The sequence below is a fragment of the Pan paniscus genome, chromosome 2 (genome assembly GCF_029289425.2).
Source record: "Pan paniscus chromosome 2, NHGRI_mPanPan1-v2.0_pri, whole genome shotgun sequence".
Taxonomy (NCBI): Eukaryota; Metazoa; Chordata; class Mammalia; order Primates; family Hominidae; genus Pan; species Pan paniscus.
This window is the reverse complement of record NC_085926.1, coordinates 121,866,518-121,883,253: the sequence shown is the minus strand read 5'-3', so window position 1 is coordinate 121,883,253 and position 16,736 is coordinate 121,866,518. Positions and strand designations below refer to the sequence as shown.

Below are 16,736 nucleotides of genomic sequence, written 5' to 3'. Positions count from 1 at the left end.
TCTCCCTTCAGATCATTTAATAGTTGCTTTATTATTTAGTTGCTCCAATGTTGGGTGCATATATTCTTACAATTGCAGATTGACGCCTTTATCATTATATAGTGACCTTCTTTGCTTCTTTTTACCGTTTTTGACTTAAAGTCTGTTTTGTCTGATATGAGTATAGCTACCCCTGCTTTCTTCGTTTCCTTTCCTATGGAATATATTTTTCCATCTCTTCACTTTCCGTCTATGTGTGTGCTTTACCTTAGAGTGAGCCTCGTGTAAGCAGCATACAGTTTTTGATTCATTCACCCACTCTGTCTTTTGATTAGAGAATTTACTCTCTACATTCAAGGTAATTGTTGATAAGCAAGGACTTGCTACTGCCATTTTGTAATTTATTTTGTAATTGTTTTGTAGATCCTTTTTTTCTCCCTCTGTTGCCTTCCTTTGTGGTTTGATGGTTTTCTGTAATGGTATGCTTTGAATCCTTTTCATGTTTTGTGCAAATTCTGTAGGTTTTTGCTTTGTGGTTACCCTGAGGTTTACATAAAACATCTTATACTTAGGCTATTTTAAGCTGATAATAACTTTAATCACATACAAAAACTACACTTTTACTCCCCTCTTCCACATTTTATGATTTTGATTTCAAAATTTACATCTTTTTCTAATTTATATCCTGTAACTATAGTTGTTTTTAATAGTTTTGTCTTTTAACCCTCATATTAGGATAAAATTGCTTTACATACCACCATTAAGGTACTAGAGTATTCAGAATATGATTACGTATTATACCATTGAGTTTTATAATTGCATGTGTTTCATGGTATTAATTAGTGATCTTTTACTTCAGCTTAAAGAACTTGTTTTAGCAATTCTTGTAAGATAGGCCTACTGATGATGAACTCCCTTAGCATTTGTCTGGGAAAGTTTTTATTTCTCCCTCATTTCTGGACAGTTTTGCTGGATAAAGTATTCTTGGTTGACAGGTTGTTTTTGTTAAGAAGTCCACTGTTAGCCATATTGGGGCTCCCTAGTGTGTGATGTTTCTTATCTGTCACTGCTTTGAATTTTAACAGTTATCTTTGAATTTTAACAGTTCAGTTATGGTGTGTCTGGGTGAACTTCTCTTTGGGTTAAATTGGATTGGAGACCTCTGAGCGTCCTGTACCTGAATGTTGGTGTCTTTCCCTAGATTTGGAGAATTTTCAGCCATTATTTTCCTAAATATGCTTTCTGGTCATTTTTCTCTCTCTTCTCCTTCAGGCACTCCTGTTTCTCAGATGGTATCTCATAATACCTGTAGGCTTTCTTCATTCTTTTTCATTCTTGATTTATTTCCTCTTCTGACTGGATAATTTTAAATGTCCTCTTTTCAGGCTCACTAATTTCTCTGCTTGATCAAGTATACTATTGAAGTATTTGATTGAATTTTTCAGTTTAGATACTGTGTTTTTTATCTCTAAGATATCTATTTGATTTTTAAAATTTGTTTCTATTTCTTTGTCAAACTTATTGTTTTGTTTGTTAATTATTTTCCAAATTTCATTTAATTTTTTATCTATATTTTCTTGTAGTTCCCTGAACATTTTAAAGAGAAGATTATTCTCAAATCTTTGTCTCTCATTTCTTTAGAGTCCATTATTGGTGCTTTATTTCTTTTAGTGGTGTCATTTTTCTGATTCTTCATAATCCTTGTATCCTTGCATTGGTGTCTATGCACTTGAAGAAGTGGCCACCTCTTCCAGTTTTGCAAGTGTTATGCCCTACCCCACCTCACACTTGAGGTGAAGGGGATAGACCTTCACTATTTAGTCTAGCCTGGGATTCTGGATTGGCCATCTGGTAGTGACTATAGGCAGGCAGACCTTGCTGTTGGGTTCTCTAACTGGGCTGCTACCTGTGCTTTGAGGTCAGTGGAGCTATTGGCTGTACTCCATGGTCTTGTGAAACCAATGGCTGTGCTCCGTCAACCAGTGAGGCCACTGACTGGGTTCCAAGGTCAGGTGGAGCTGCCTGCTGGGCTCTGCAATCACCTTTGATTGGGCAGGGTTGCAGGCTGTATTCCCTGGCTGAGTGCTACTGCTGTTTAGAATCTAATTGGGCAGGGTTGCAGGCTGGGCTTCAGTGTTGCTGGGTTTGCTGCCCAGCCACTCGTGACAGGCAGGGCTGGAGATTGCTCCACAGTATGCAGTCACAGGTTTGCCTCCCTGCCTGGGCCTGGGCAAAACCTCAGGCTGGACTTCAAAGCTGAGTGGAGTCACTGCTTAACTGCTAAGGTTGAGCAGGGCCAGTTAACTGTGTTCTGCAGATATGCAGGGATGCAGTTTTGCCTCCTGGCCTCAGGAAACTATATGTACAGCTGTGAAGTTAGGTAGGGTCACTAAAGTCTGGCAGGGCCAGATGCCGACCTCCACAGATTTATGCTAATGTGCACTTGCCTCTGGGTCTGGGGAAGCCATAAGCAGAGTACTGAGGCTGCATGGGGTTACCGCTCGCCCTCTCAGTTCTTATGGGACCAGATGCTCTCTTCAACACTTAGGTGCCACCGCATACTTGCCTCCTGGCCTAGGAAAACTTTAAGCAGGGAATTGAGACTCTGCTTAAGGGTTGGGGAAGGCTTGGGTGTGATAGTGGTAGGGACTCGGCCCTGGCACACCTGTCAACTGTGCTTTCTGCAAAGCAGTGCTATTGACTGGTCTCTCTGGTCTGATGCTTCCACTGGCAGGAGTGCAGAGTCATTGCCAAGATCTGTGCTGTAGCCACTATGAGCCGTATCCCCCTTCTTTGTTTTTCGCTAACCCCAAGTGTTCTAGCCCTGTAGGAACAAATGGGGTAATACAGAAGTGGGCTTCCTGAGAAGCATCCCAGAATGCCGGGGAAGTTGAGTATTCACCTCCAGCTTTCTTTTTCTGTGGTAGAAACTGTAGGCCCAGGGGACTCCTCTCTGTGTGGTACTTAACTGGCTTGGAAAGGGGTGAAACTGTTCCTTTTAACCCTGTAATGCAGCTTTTCTCAGTTCTGTGATCCAAGAGAGTGTCTCAGCTCACTCCTGAGTTCTGGGATATTCATGAAGGTGTACTTGTCTGTGGATAGTAGCTAGTTCAATTTCTATGAGGGGGACCAGAGCCAGGAAACTCTTATTCCACCATCTTGCTGGAGATTTTTAAGACTTATTAAAAGAGATGTCACTCTCCTCATAACCTAGAAAAAGGCATTTTTAAAAAATAGAGATATTAGAAGAAATAGCAGGAGCCATTGCCATTTGAAGAACAATTAGAAGTCAAAATACAGCGTGTTTAAGAGGACAGTGTAAGCCAAGTTGGAAAAAATTTGTTTTTAGTTTTGTAGGAGAAAATAATTTATCCTATATACAGAGATATAATCACCACTGACTGTTTAGTATAGAGATTTCTTTTTAGCATTTTATGTTTATGTGTGTGACTACTTTTTAGAAAAATATTGAGTCTAGATTATTTATGGCCTGCTTTTCTTAATTTAACCTTATGTAATGAACATTTTCCTATCAATAAATATGCTTTACAACATGACTATAATTAGGAGCTATGATGCAGTTATACCATAATTTTACCTGAACCAGTTCACTTTTTTGAAGATAAAGATATATATGTCCATCTATTTTATATTATAACTAATATATTTGTTAATATATCTTTGGGTACAACCTCTGTGTAGACCAGTAGGATATTTTTATAAGTATGAATTGGTGGGCCAAAGAGTGTGAGACACACAAAGTTTTAAGGCTTTTGAAATGTATTGGCAGTTTGCTCTCCAGAAGAGTTATACCACTGTACACTCCCACCAGTAGCACCTGCCTCTCCAGGCTTCTCTAACAGTGGGTATTATTCTTATTTTACTATGCTAATTTGATAAGCAAAAAAAAAATCATTTTTAAATTTTGAATTTATTTGATTAAAAGTTGAACTCTTAAAGCATGCTTATTGGCTAGTGGTATTTTTTTGTTAGTTACCTGTTGATGTCCTTTATATCTTTGTTTAAATTGGTTTTTTGGGTTTTTTTGTTTTTTGTTTTTTTTTTTTGGTTGAGATGGAGTTTCGCCCTGTTGCCCAGGCTGGAGTGCGCTGGAGTGATCTTGGCTTACTGCACCCTCTGCCTCCTGGGTTCAAGCAATTCTCATGCCTCAGCCTGCCGAGCAGCTGGGATCACAGGCGCACATCACCATGCCCAGCCAATTTTTGTATTTTTTAGTAGAGATGGGGTTTCACCATGTTGGCCAGGCTGGTCTCGAACTCCTGACGTCAGGTGATCTGCCTGCCACAGCCTCCCAAAGTGCTGGGATTACAGGCATGAGCCACCATGCCCAGCCCTCATTGATTTTTGAGACCATATATAATTCAATTTAAATAGACTAAAGTCTTAGTATAAAATGGCTTTAGGCTGGGCGTGGTGGCTCACGCCTGTAATTCCAGCACTTTGGGAGGCCGAGGCGGGTGGATCACGAGGTCAGGAGATCGAGACCATCCCGGCTAACACAGTGAAACCCCGTCTCTACTAAAAAATACAGAAAAATTAGCCCTGCGTGGTGGAGGGCGCCTGTAGTCCCAGCTACTCAAGAGGCTGAGGCAGGAGAATGGCGTGAACCCGGAAGGCAGAGCTTGCAGTGAGCTGAGATCATGCCCCACTGCACTCCAGCCTGGGTGATAGAGTGAGAGTCCATCTCAAAAAAAAAAAAAAAAAAAAAAAATTTGGCCTTAATAGGACTACTAATAAAGGCTGCCATCAAACAAACAAACACCCACTTAGACTGAAACCGTGCTAAATACTTTATACCTTATTATTTTATCTTATTTAATCTTCATTGTAGTTCAGAAATATCTTCATTTTACAGCTGAGGAACTTGAGATTCAGAAAGGTTAAATGATTTGCCCAAGATCACAGCTAATGATGGCACTGGGATTTGATTCCATTTCTAACTTCAAACCTTGTGTGGTTTTCATTATACACCTTTCTGGTACCTAGCTGTTGCTTATACCTGTTATGCCAGATAATTATCTCTATCCTTTTTTTCTAGTATTGTGCCACACACACACACACACACACACACACAAACACATATATAATGAAGGGAAATAATTCCTAGCAGAATCCATAACAAATGAATAGTGTGTTTCCCTTTGTATCTTAGCCTACCTTTGTGAGGCCAGTTTTTTACTCTAGGGCTCAATTTGTAGTGCTGCTCAAGAATGAACCTAGTGCTGCTCAAGAATAAACCATCTCGGCTGGGTATGGTGGCTTATACCTGTAATCCCAGAACTTTGGGAGGCTGAGGCAGGCAGATCACTTGAGGCCAGGAGTTCAAGACCAGCCTGGCCAACATGGTGAAACCCTGTCTCTACTAAAAATACAAAAATTAGCCAGGCGTGGTGATGCTCACCTGTAATCCCAGCTACTCGGGAGGCTGAGGCAAGAGGATCACTTGAACCTGGGAGGCAGAAGTTTCAGTGAGCTGAGATCATTCCACTGCACTCGAGCCTGGGTGACAGAATGAGACTCTATCTCAATTAAAAAAAAAAAAGAAAGAAAAGAGTAAAACATCTCCATACCTTAAAAAAAAATTCTGAGCCTCTATTTTTAGACATAGTGATAGATTCGATACAGACCAATGTATTTTATCATTGTTATTTTAATTATTATATGCTCTTGCCAAAGCACATTCTGTGATTTTGTGCTTCTAGTTGCTTGTTTTCATATTAAGAACCAGACACTTCTCTCAAATCCTTTTTTTAAAGATGGAGGTATAGATAAGTGAATTAAAGAAACAGGTAAAAAATAATAATTAGTGTTCTGAATTCTTCTTAACAGAACTTTACAGACTAGCATGGCAAAGCTTCTCTCCGATCTTAGTGTGGACAGTGCTCGCTGCAAGCCTGGGAATAATCTTACCAAATCACTCTTGAACATTCATGATAAACAACTTCAACATGACCCAGCTCCTGCTCACACTTCCATAATGAGCTATCTAAATAAGTTAGAAACAAATTACAGTTTTACACATTCAGAGCCACTTTCTACAATTAAAAATGAGGAAACCATAGAGCCAGACAAACCCTATGAAAATGTTCTGTCCTCCAGAGGCCCTCAAAATAGTAACACTAGGGGCATGGAGGAAGTATCTGCACCTGGAATTATTTCTGCCCTTTCAAAACAGGATTCTGATGAAGGGAGTGAAACTATGGCTTTAATAGAAGATGAGCATAATTTGGATAATACAATTTACATTCCTTTTGCTAGAAGCACTCCTGAAAAGAAATCACCACTTTCTAAGAGACTATCCCCTCAGCCACAAATAAGAGCAGCTACAACACAGCTAGTCAGCAACAGTGGACTTGCTGTCTCTGGAAAAGAAAATAAACTGTGTACACCTGTAGTCTGTTCCTCTTCAACAAAGAAAGCAGAAGATGCACCTGAAAAACTTTCCAGAGCATCTGATATGAAGGACACACAGCTCCTCAAGAAAATAAAGGAAGCAATTGGTAAGATCCCTGCTGCCACCAAGGAGCCAGAGGAACAAACTGCATGTCATGGCCCATCAGGTTGTCTTAGCAACAGCCTTCAAGTGAAAGGCAATACTGTCTGTGATGGTAGTGTTTTCACTTCTGACTTGATGTCTGACTGGAGCATCTCTTCGTTTTCAACGTTCACTTCTCGTGATGAACAAGACTTCAGAAATGGCCTTGCGGCATTAGATGCCAACATAGCTAGACTCCAGAAGTCTTTAAGGACTGGTCTTCCGGAGAAATGAATTCAGAAGAAAACTCATCAGGTGCTTCTTTTTAAAACTAGAACTTGGCTATATTGAATGTGTATTTTTCTTTAGTGAAATGATGTTTTATGTTATTATGTTTGAAGTAATACATTGTACAAGTAATAAATGTATTGTTAAGATATATTGACACTGAGGAGCTTATAAAAACAAGTCATCTTAAGTTCACAATTGCTACAAGAAGAAAGTTGTAGATAACTAGGAAATTATTGTAAGTAATGTTTTATTTCAGTACTTAGCAATTAGAGTTCTTTTATTAAGATGTATCTGCTGGATTAAGGGTACAGGTTGAAATAGTTCTGTGGTTGTCCTAAGAAATAATGGGAAAAGAATCTCTGGATGTAAGTTTTTCTGTTGAAACTAGAGGGGTTTTTTTTTCTGTTTCCATATACTTTTTTTTAATAGCAATGTGTTTTTATTAAACATGCTGTGTGCCACAGGCCAGTGTTGTTGGTGAAATATATAAACATTTATTTAAAGAGAAAAGTTACCAGTATCTACACCTCTTAAAAAACATTGATTGGTCTAAAAAATATATAGATAACATCCTAAATTAACATATGGCTTCTTAAAACTTGGTCACTTTTATTTGTTTTTATCCCAAATTCATGTTTTAAGGCCTTTAAAGAATAGTCAGACTGATAAAGAAGTGCTAACAGATAAGCTATAGTTGGGGAAATTTGTGGGTTTTTTTAAAATAAGAAATGTTTATTTTTGTCCTTATATTTAAACATGATGGAATTTGTAAATCTTGGCATTGATTGTAATTCTGCCTTTTTGGAAGAGTTTTTTTTTCCAGCATGTTAGCTGAGAATATTCTCTATTTTATAAATAATATGAAGTAGGTTGGTCTCTCTGCTTCTCTATACCAGGACTTCTTAGCTCAATATCATCTCCCTTCATGTAAGCAGCACGTTTTAACTCTTAGGAAGCTGAATGTTGTGTTATCACTAATACTTTGTACAGGTCACCTGCCTACTCTAATTGTCTTTAGTACTTGGACAGGCTTTATCATTAAAGAGTGTTCTCCTAATCCCAGAACCTCCTCGTGTTTTTTGTTTTTTTGGTGTTTTTTTTTTTTTTTTTTTTTTTTTTTTTTTTTTTAGGTGTTAGTGCTACAGCGTTTGAAGGAGCCAGCTGTAGTCTCTTTGATATGTTCAGATTTTCCAGATAGAGATTTAAGTCTAAAAATTTATTAAGTGAATTCTAAACTATTTCACACAAGAGTCCATTAGCATCTTTAATTTTATTTAGTATTCATCAATTAATTTATTGGCATCTTATTTGGAGGTAATAGGCCACAACTCTTTAACAAATAAGTTCAGAAATAAAAAATAATAAAAAAGGAAAAAAATTGTGTCATCTGTCTACTCCCAAATATTTAACTGTTATTCATATGCAAAAGTAAAATCTTAAGATTACATGGTAATACAAGAAGATAGTCCTATTTGGCCCTTAACATGGAACAGCCATCCTTATATGCAAAGGAAATTTTTAAACGCTTGTGTGTTCAATTAATTAGTGGCTAATAATTTGATTGAGAAACAAATGAGTCTAGAAATTTCTTCAGGGACCTTCAGCAGAAGCTTAGTATTTGATAAAAGACATGCACATGACTTGAAATAGGAACATGCAATAATTTGGTTAAATTTCAAGATGGAATATGAACCTAGCAATATGGATAGAATAGATAGTGAGTTTTATAGAACTTTAGAACAGAAGGAAGCCAAGAGTAGAGGAGGACCTAGAAGAGAACTTCATTTGGATGAATACATAGGATTTGGGTAATCCTGTGAACAGCCTTAAATGTTTCCCCCTTAGAAAGTCAGTATCATCAAAATGTGGAGATTGGTTGAATTTGGTATATTAGGATGTACCGTGGTAGACCAACCTGACTGAAATAGAGGTGGGGAGGGGGTGGTAATAATAAATGAAGAAAACACAATTAGAATATTTGGGTCAGTTGTGGAATGTCTTGAGCTCCAGGCTGAGGAGTATCCATTAAACATTAAGTCATTGGAGTATTTGGGGATCTGGTGGTGGTGTTTTTTGTTTTTTTGTTTTTTTTCAGTTGAGGATTACCAGGCGAAGTTGGGTATTCTTAAAATGTCATAGAGTGATAGTAAATAGGAAGGATTAGAGGAGGGAGAGACTGGAGACCATTTAGAAAGCTGTTGGAGTAGTTCAGACATAATCCTTTGGCAATAAAAGTGAAAAAGGAGAGGCAAATTGACGAAAATTTTTCAGTCAGCTGGGTGACCAAATAGGAACTACAGAGGATAGAAAAATCAAAGATGACGCCGAGGTTTTCAGTTTAATCAGTTTGAGACACACTGAGCGATGTCTAAAATGAAAAGTCAAGTTCTTAGTTAAGTTCGAAGTTGTCTTCATTAGAATAAAAAGGCAAGGAGAGTCCATTCTCAGTCGTCTTTAGATCATCTCAGCAGGAGTCAGCATTACTGCCTCATTGTAGTCTCAGAAGGGTCAGGCTGGTCCCAGATCCCAGCCCTCTCAGCCCTTTCAGATGTCCCAGAGTGCAAAAAGCATATTAGTAGATCTCCAGAGTATCCCTAACCTCTGACACACTGAAATTCGTGTCTCCTGGTAAGTATTGAGCATGGAGTGAGAACCATCCTCTAGCATTTTGTCACTATTTTACGGTCTTTGATCTGTGGAGGTTATATACAACCCTTTACAATGAATTTAGTAGTTGTAAACACCATTGAAGATAAAAGGTAGAATCTGATGATATTGGACCAAGTGTAGAGATCCTAGGGGCAGGGCTAAAGAACCAAAGAAGTACTTAGCACATGTTCTTCCCTTATTCCCACCACCCCTGGAGTTTAGTAAATCTTTCAGAAACCTTTACTTTTCACTGATGGTGGCATTTAACTTGTCAAGTGCCTTAAAAGTGATAAAGGTCTGCTCCAACTACATGGAAAGTAGGGCAGCATTGTAAAACCTGCTTAGGTAAAAAGGGCATGCAGCTTCATCACAGCTGACCAGGTAGGTAACTAGTGCTCACATTCCCTCAGCTAAAGATTCATTCACTCAGTGAATGAAATGAAAGCTCTAATATGTGCCAGTTACTATTACAGGCTCTGAGAAGACAGCAATAAACAAGACACATTCTGTCCTTAAAGAGCTTATGATACAGTGGGACACAAGCAAAGGAACATATAGTCAGTTCTGTGAAGAAAAATAAAGCAGGGTAAGGGAAAAAAGAGTGATAATGTTGGCTTAAGTTTTAATTACTAGGATAACAGGCCCCTTCTCAAAAATAATGTTTAAGGGTCCAGAATTTAAGCAACCACTAGGGAAAGTTGGGTTTGATTTGTAAGTTAACACTGCCTTAATCATTTTTCGAATGTTAGTTCTAGATTTCCTTCTGCTCCGAATTGCTTAAACATGTGGGTTCTAAGACTATAGCATACCTTAACACACAAAATTCAAAGCCCCTTAACTTTTCTGGATGTATTAATATTACCACTTGTAGAGAACCAGGCACTATTTTATTTAAAGCTGTTGTCTTGAGCTAACCCTCCCATAGAATTACCAGAGATGATAAGATCTTAGACTTCTGAAGGGTTTAAAAGTTAACTTTTTGAAAGGACTATAGAAATAATCTCACTGTTATACCCAAAGAAAAGAACTGTTCTACAGTGATACTACTGGATACCTACTACTGGAAGATTCCAAGCACACCAGGGGTATTCCTTTTACCTGGACGGCCTTTTGCCCAAGCTCCTCCTGACAAATTTTTATTTATTCTTGAAATCCACAGTACTACTTCTGTACCTTGTAGATATTTCTAGTGATGTCTTTATCAGTTTACATATCTGCCTTTCCTACCCTCTACTCTTCTTGAGGATAGGGACCAGGATTGATTCATTTTCAACTACCCTCATGACCCTTGGTGACTATCATATAGTTTGTACTTAATAACTATTGTTGGACCTAACTAAATCTCTGCAGATGATCACCTAGGCATAACTTGATTTTCTGTTGGTGTTAAGTTCATGAAACAGCTTGTTAATAGCTTTATTACACACATCTAAGTTCCTATCATTAGCCTCCCTGTGCCTTTTATTCTTCATTCAGTTACTGACTTCTGAAACCAAATTCACTTACTGGCAAACATTTGCACACTTCTGCTTGTGCTGTGGAGAAGCCACAGATTCTTAAATATTTAGGACAGAAACTTTTTTTTTAACCATGACACTAATGCAGAGTAATCTATCCCACCAGCCTGCCTCACCAGTTTTTGGGAGGGATGAATGTAAGCAAAGCACTGGAAAACTGCAGGGCACTGTACAGTCTGTGACTTATGACAATATTTAAAGAGTCCTCACCATCTTGCTTGCCCTCTTCTGATGTCCACCAGTTTGTCAATGAGTCCCTTAAAATGTAAATCCAGCAATGAACTTCAGATGTGATCTGATCCAGGCGGACGACCATTAGATTGTCATTTTCTATAATCTTATAGTAGTTTTAAAATGGACAAAGGTTGAGTTGGCTATCTTAGCCATCACGCTGCAGATCATATTAGGGCTGTAGTTAGTTTCCCAATAATATTCACATTGTCATTCTTGGTGTTGAGTGGCACCATGTTAGGGCAGCTGGGGCAGGAAGTCACGGGTGGCCGTTTTCATCTAGCTAGACATGAGCATTTCCTCGAAGACTAAGGTTCTAACTAGATAAGTGGTCTCAGCTGCTTCTAAAGGAAGAGCTCAAGTTTACCACAAACTCTCAGTGCTTGTTCTCCTTGAAGCCAGGTCTGCTTTTAGAGGCCATGAATAATGAAATATGAAAACTATCATGTGGAAACTGAAATCAGACATATTTAAAGACACTTGCTTAAGGCTGCACACCTAACACCTTAACCAGATGTTGTGATTCTCAGTTGCCTTTCTTCATTATGTTGTCTTCCTGATGACAGCTCAGTCTCATGACCACTGGAAACTTTAGGGCTCCAAATCTGTCACCAGAACCTAGCTCTGTGCCATTCTCTCTCTACTAGCATGGTCTAATAATAAGGAATTCCCTCTGGGATTTGTTGTGAGGATTAAATAAAATCACATGTGAAAATGTTTTGCAAACTACAAACACTAAGTGGATGATAATGATTACTAATTACATGTAGTTGGTCTATGTGTATGTATGTGTGTGTACTATAATAGACACTTAAGTTCTTACTTTTGCTTTATTAAAGGCACACAGTGTTCTTAAAATCTGTTTAGCATGTGACATAATGCTAGTAAAACAATTTCCCCACCTGTCACTTGGCCATTTCCACCAAAGTCATTACTAAAACTTGTTTTAAAGTAGACGGGTTTTTCTCCCATCGACACTGGCATTCAAAGTGAGCTCTGACATTTCCAGGACCCCAGCATTATCTTCTGCTCAGCCCAAGGGTAAGAGGGCTCATTTCTCCACAGAAATCTCAAGAAGACATGGAGAAGAACACCAACTATCCAAGAGGAAAACTCAGTCCCTTTTGGAGCAAGAGACTTACACGTTTGTTCAAATCTATAACAAGAAATGTTGTCAGCCGCTCAGTAGGGAGCACACGGCCAAGGTACATATTTTCATCCCACCATCCTTTCCAGATTATTTTGCACTTGGCTGTGATCTCTAGGCCCAGAGTGGGGTAAGAGACCAGATTCAAATATTTTAAAAGTAAGGAGCTCCAAAACAAGCAGAACAGACCTTCTTGGAGGGTAGTAGTTTGTTTGACATTTGGCAAGAAGAAAGTAGTAAAGGAAAAATAATTTTCAAACCTAGAGCCTCAATGGATTAAGAGAAAATTAATCTTTCTTTTTTTTAGGTCAGTCAATATGATTAGACTTGCCATCTTAGGATAGGGTGATGGAGCGATTGAAGATAAGACAAAAACTAGAGCAAATCAGTAAATCACATTTGAAAAAATAGGTCTTCACAATTTAGAGCAGTGAGCTATATTCTAACATCACCCTTCCCCAACACAAAGCTTGTGATCATTGTTTCACTAGAGACTCAGTCCACCATCACTACCTCTCCCCTCCCCATATCCCAACCAGTCTACAAATCTGTCTGGTCAGATTTTAAAAATAATGGATGACAAAACACTTAAAGCAACTTCTCTCAACTCCTAACATACCCAGAAAGGGTATGAGAATTTAAATTATAGTTTTGTATTATATCTTTGGCCAAAATTTGAGAAAATGCCATGGTATATTATTGATTAATATAAAACACTTAAACAGGCAATGATATTTTAAGTTGGTGGGAAAATTCACTTGAATAACATGGTGCATTAGAAGAGCAGGAGCAGTGGATCAAGAGTCAGGTGACCTAGTGATTCTGTCTTTATGTGTTATGTGACCTTCATTCATTTACAATTTATTGCTGTCTGCCGTGTACTACATACTGAGCATTTAAAGACAAATAAGACAGTGTGCCTTTGAAGGGCCTAGAGCCCCATTGCCTCCCAAATGAGGAGATAGGATCTCAAAGACTCATTCCAGCTGAAAAGGCTAAATTTTCCAAGAGGAAAGATCGCAACACCAAAAGAACTAGCCACGTGGCTTTGGTATGTCCTCCTAGCACGTTGGTATCTTACAGAATTATAGCTTTGGGTTGCTCTTTCTTTTTTACCTTCTTTCCTTCTTTCTTTCATACTAATATCATGGGTGCTCTCCATATTTATTTTTCTTCTTATTTTAATTTCGAAGAGTGTCTTTATATGGTAACTCTGAGGACTTGAACATTTTTCTTTTACCCTCACATTTAAATTAAATAATTTACACTGGTTCTTAACGTGAAGATGGTAATGTAAAGTGGCCCCTTTTCCCCCTTTTGCAGAAACTAAGAAGAGTACAACTCCACCTGCAGGGGAAACAAGAAGAGAGCTCTAAAACCAAACTGCAAAATAGCTAGAAGGACTGAAAAAGCAGGAGTTATCAAGCAGGAGTGCATAGGAGAGGAAACAGTGGATGCTAAGACTCCAGATAGCAGAAAAGGCTAGCAGACTAAATTTCTCGAAGAAGAATGGTTTACCCAGAGATGAAAAGGGTTTTTTTTTTTTTAATTATATTTTTTTATTGATGAGGTCTCGCTCTGTCGCCCAGGCTGGAGTGCAGTGACATGATCAAAGCTCACTGTAACCTCAAACTCCTGGGTTCAAGGCATCCTCCTGAATAGCTGAGAATACAAGAGTGTACAACCACGCCCACCTAATTTTTTTGATTTTTTTTTTTTTTTTTTTTTTTTTTTTTTGGAGACAGGGTTTCACCATCTTTCCCAGGCTGGTTTTGAACTCCTGGGCTCAAGCAATCCTCATGCCTTGGCCTCCCAATGTGCTGGGATCTCAGGTGTGAGCTACCATGCCCAGCCAGGAAAAGTTTTAAATCCTTAGTTTGTAACAATGGGGAGAGGATCCATGGGCTTTACATAGATTGTGTGTTTAGAGACAGAGAGCATAGGTGCCTATTCCCAAGTGGAAGAATGAACACCAAACAAATTAATGCATAAAACTCTAAATATTAAGGAAAATTCCAGTCCTCCTTACAAGCTTGCTGCAAATAGCTGATCTAAGAAAACTTTCCTTAACTGCTTCAAAAAAAGAGTCATCAAGAAAGATCAGCAAGGGATCTGTACTAAAATATTTTTAGGAAATAGGGGAAATAAATAGGAAAATATGACTGTAAACTAAAACCACTTATCAGGAAAACATTGCCATCAAGTAGACAAAAGTTTGTGACTAAGTATTTGGTCATGAATGTTTATAACTGAATGGAACAGCTATTTATTGAAACCAAGAGCACTGAGCAGAGAAGCAAGAGTCCAGGGCCAAGATGATCTGATAACAGGAGGAGATGAAGCAGGAGTTGGCAGGACTTAGGGAAAAGATGGAAGGACACATTACACCATCTCAGAAATGAAGGCAAAATTGAAAGCAAGTCAAGGTAAAATAGATTAAACGTAATAATTTTGATACAAAATTATAGGTTCAAACTTGTCCTCCCTTCAGCACTTTACTTACTACACTATTGCCTCCCAGCTCTAAGCATGGCTTCTAAGAAATGTGTCATGGAGCAGATCCTTGTTGCTTTGTAGGTGACATAATTTTCCCCTCTAGAAACCTGTAGAATTTTCTCTGGCTTTGATCATCTTAAATTTCACTCTAATGGGTATGGGAGGTTTTGATCTTTAATGTCACCTGTTAATGCTCTGTGAGCTGCTTAAATCAGTGGTCTTGCATATTTTTCTAATTCTGGAAAACTTCAGTCATTATTTCTTTTATTTATTTATTTATTTATTTATTTATTATTATTATACTTTAAGTTTTAGGGTACATGTGCACCTTGTGCAGGTTAGTTACATATGTATACATGTGCCATGCTGGTGCACTGCACCCACTAACTCGTCATCTAGCATTAGGTATATCTCCCAATGCTATCCCTCCCCCCTCCCCCAACCCCACCACAGTCCCCAGAGTATGATGTTCCCCTTCCTGTGTCCATGTGATCTCAATGTTCAATTCCCACCTATGAGTGAGAATATGCAGTGTTTGGTTTTTTGTTCTTGCGATAGTTTACTGAGAATGATGATTTTCAATTTCATCCATGTCCCTACAAAGGACATGAACTCATCATTTTTTATGGCTGCATAGTATTCCATGGTGTATATGTGCCACATTTTCTTAATCCAGTCTATCATTGTTGGACATTTGGGTTGGTTCCAAGTCTTTGCTATTGTGAATAATGCCGCAATAAACATACGCGTGCATGTGTCTTTATAGCAGCATGATTTATACTCATTTGGGTATATACCCAGTAATGGGATGGCTGGGTCAAATGGTATTTCTAGTTCTAGATCCCTGAGGAATCGCCACACTGACTTCCACAATGGTTGAACCAGTTTACAGTCCCACCAACAGTGTAAAAGTGTTCCTATTTCTCCACATCCTCTCCAGCACCTGTTGTTTCCTGACTTTTTAATGATTGCCATTCTAACTGGTGTGAGATGGTATCTCATAGTGGTTTTGATTTGCATTTCTCTGATGGCCAGTGATGATGAGCATTTTTTCATGTGTTTTTTGGCTGCATAAATGTCTTCTTTTGAGAAGTGTCTGTTCATGTCTTTCGCCCACTTTTTGATGGGGTTGTTTGTTTTTTTCTTGTAAATTTGTTTGAGTTCATTGTAGATTCTGGATATTAGCCCTTTGTCAGATGAGTAGGTTGCGAAAATTTTCTCCCATTTTGTAGGTTGCCTGTTCACTCTGATGGTAGTTTCTTTTGCTGTGCAGAAGCTCTTTAGTTTAATTAGATCCCATTTGTCAATTTTGTCTTTTGTTGCCATTGCTTTTGGTGTTTTGGACATGAAGTCCTTGCCCATGCCTATGTCCTGAATGGTAATGCCTAGGTTTTCTTCTAGGGTTTTTATGGTTTTAGGTCTAACGTTTAAATCTTTAATCCATCTTGAATTGATTTTTGTATAAGGTGTAAGGAAGGGATCCAGTTTCAGCTTCCTACATATGGCTAGCCAGTTTTCCCAGCACCATTTATTAAATAGGGAATCCTTTCCCCATTGCTTGTTTTTCTCAGGTTTGTCAAAGATCAGATAGTTGTAGGTATGCGGTGTTATTTCTGAGGGCTCTGTTCTGTTCCATTGATCTATATCTCTCTTTTGGTACCAGTACCATGCTGTTTTGGTTACTGTAGCCTTGTAGTATAGTTTGAAGTCAGGTAGTGTGATTCCTCCAGCTTTGTTCTTTTGGCTTAGGATTGACTTGGCGATGCAGGCTCTTTTTTGGTTCCATATGAACTTTAAAGTAGTTTTTTCCAATTCTGTGAAGAAAGTCATTGGTAGCTTGATGGGGATGGCATTGAATCTGTAAATTACCTTGGGCAGTATGGCCATTTTCACGATATTGATTCTTCCTACCCATGAGCATGGAATGTTC

General features: G+C 38.5%; 1 protein-coding gene across 9 annotated transcripts in view; it reads left to right on the top strand.

Annotated features, from left to right (window-relative positions):
• The window catches only part of CCDC14 (coiled-coil domain containing 14), a 47,731-nt gene extending 39,908 nt beyond the window's left edge, over window positions 1–7,823 (top strand). For all 9 annotated transcript variants that reach the window (XM_008950514.4, XM_055110356.2, XM_008950516.5 and 6 more), the window contains one exon: window positions 5,830–7,823. In XM_008950514.4, coding sequence (XP_008948762.3) covers window positions 5,830–6,769 — 940 coding nt within the window. In that variant the 3' untranslated portion in view covers window positions 6,770–7,823. The remainder of the gene's footprint in view (window positions 1–5,829) is intronic.
• The last annotated feature ends 8,913 nt before the right edge of the window (window positions 7,824–16,736 follow it).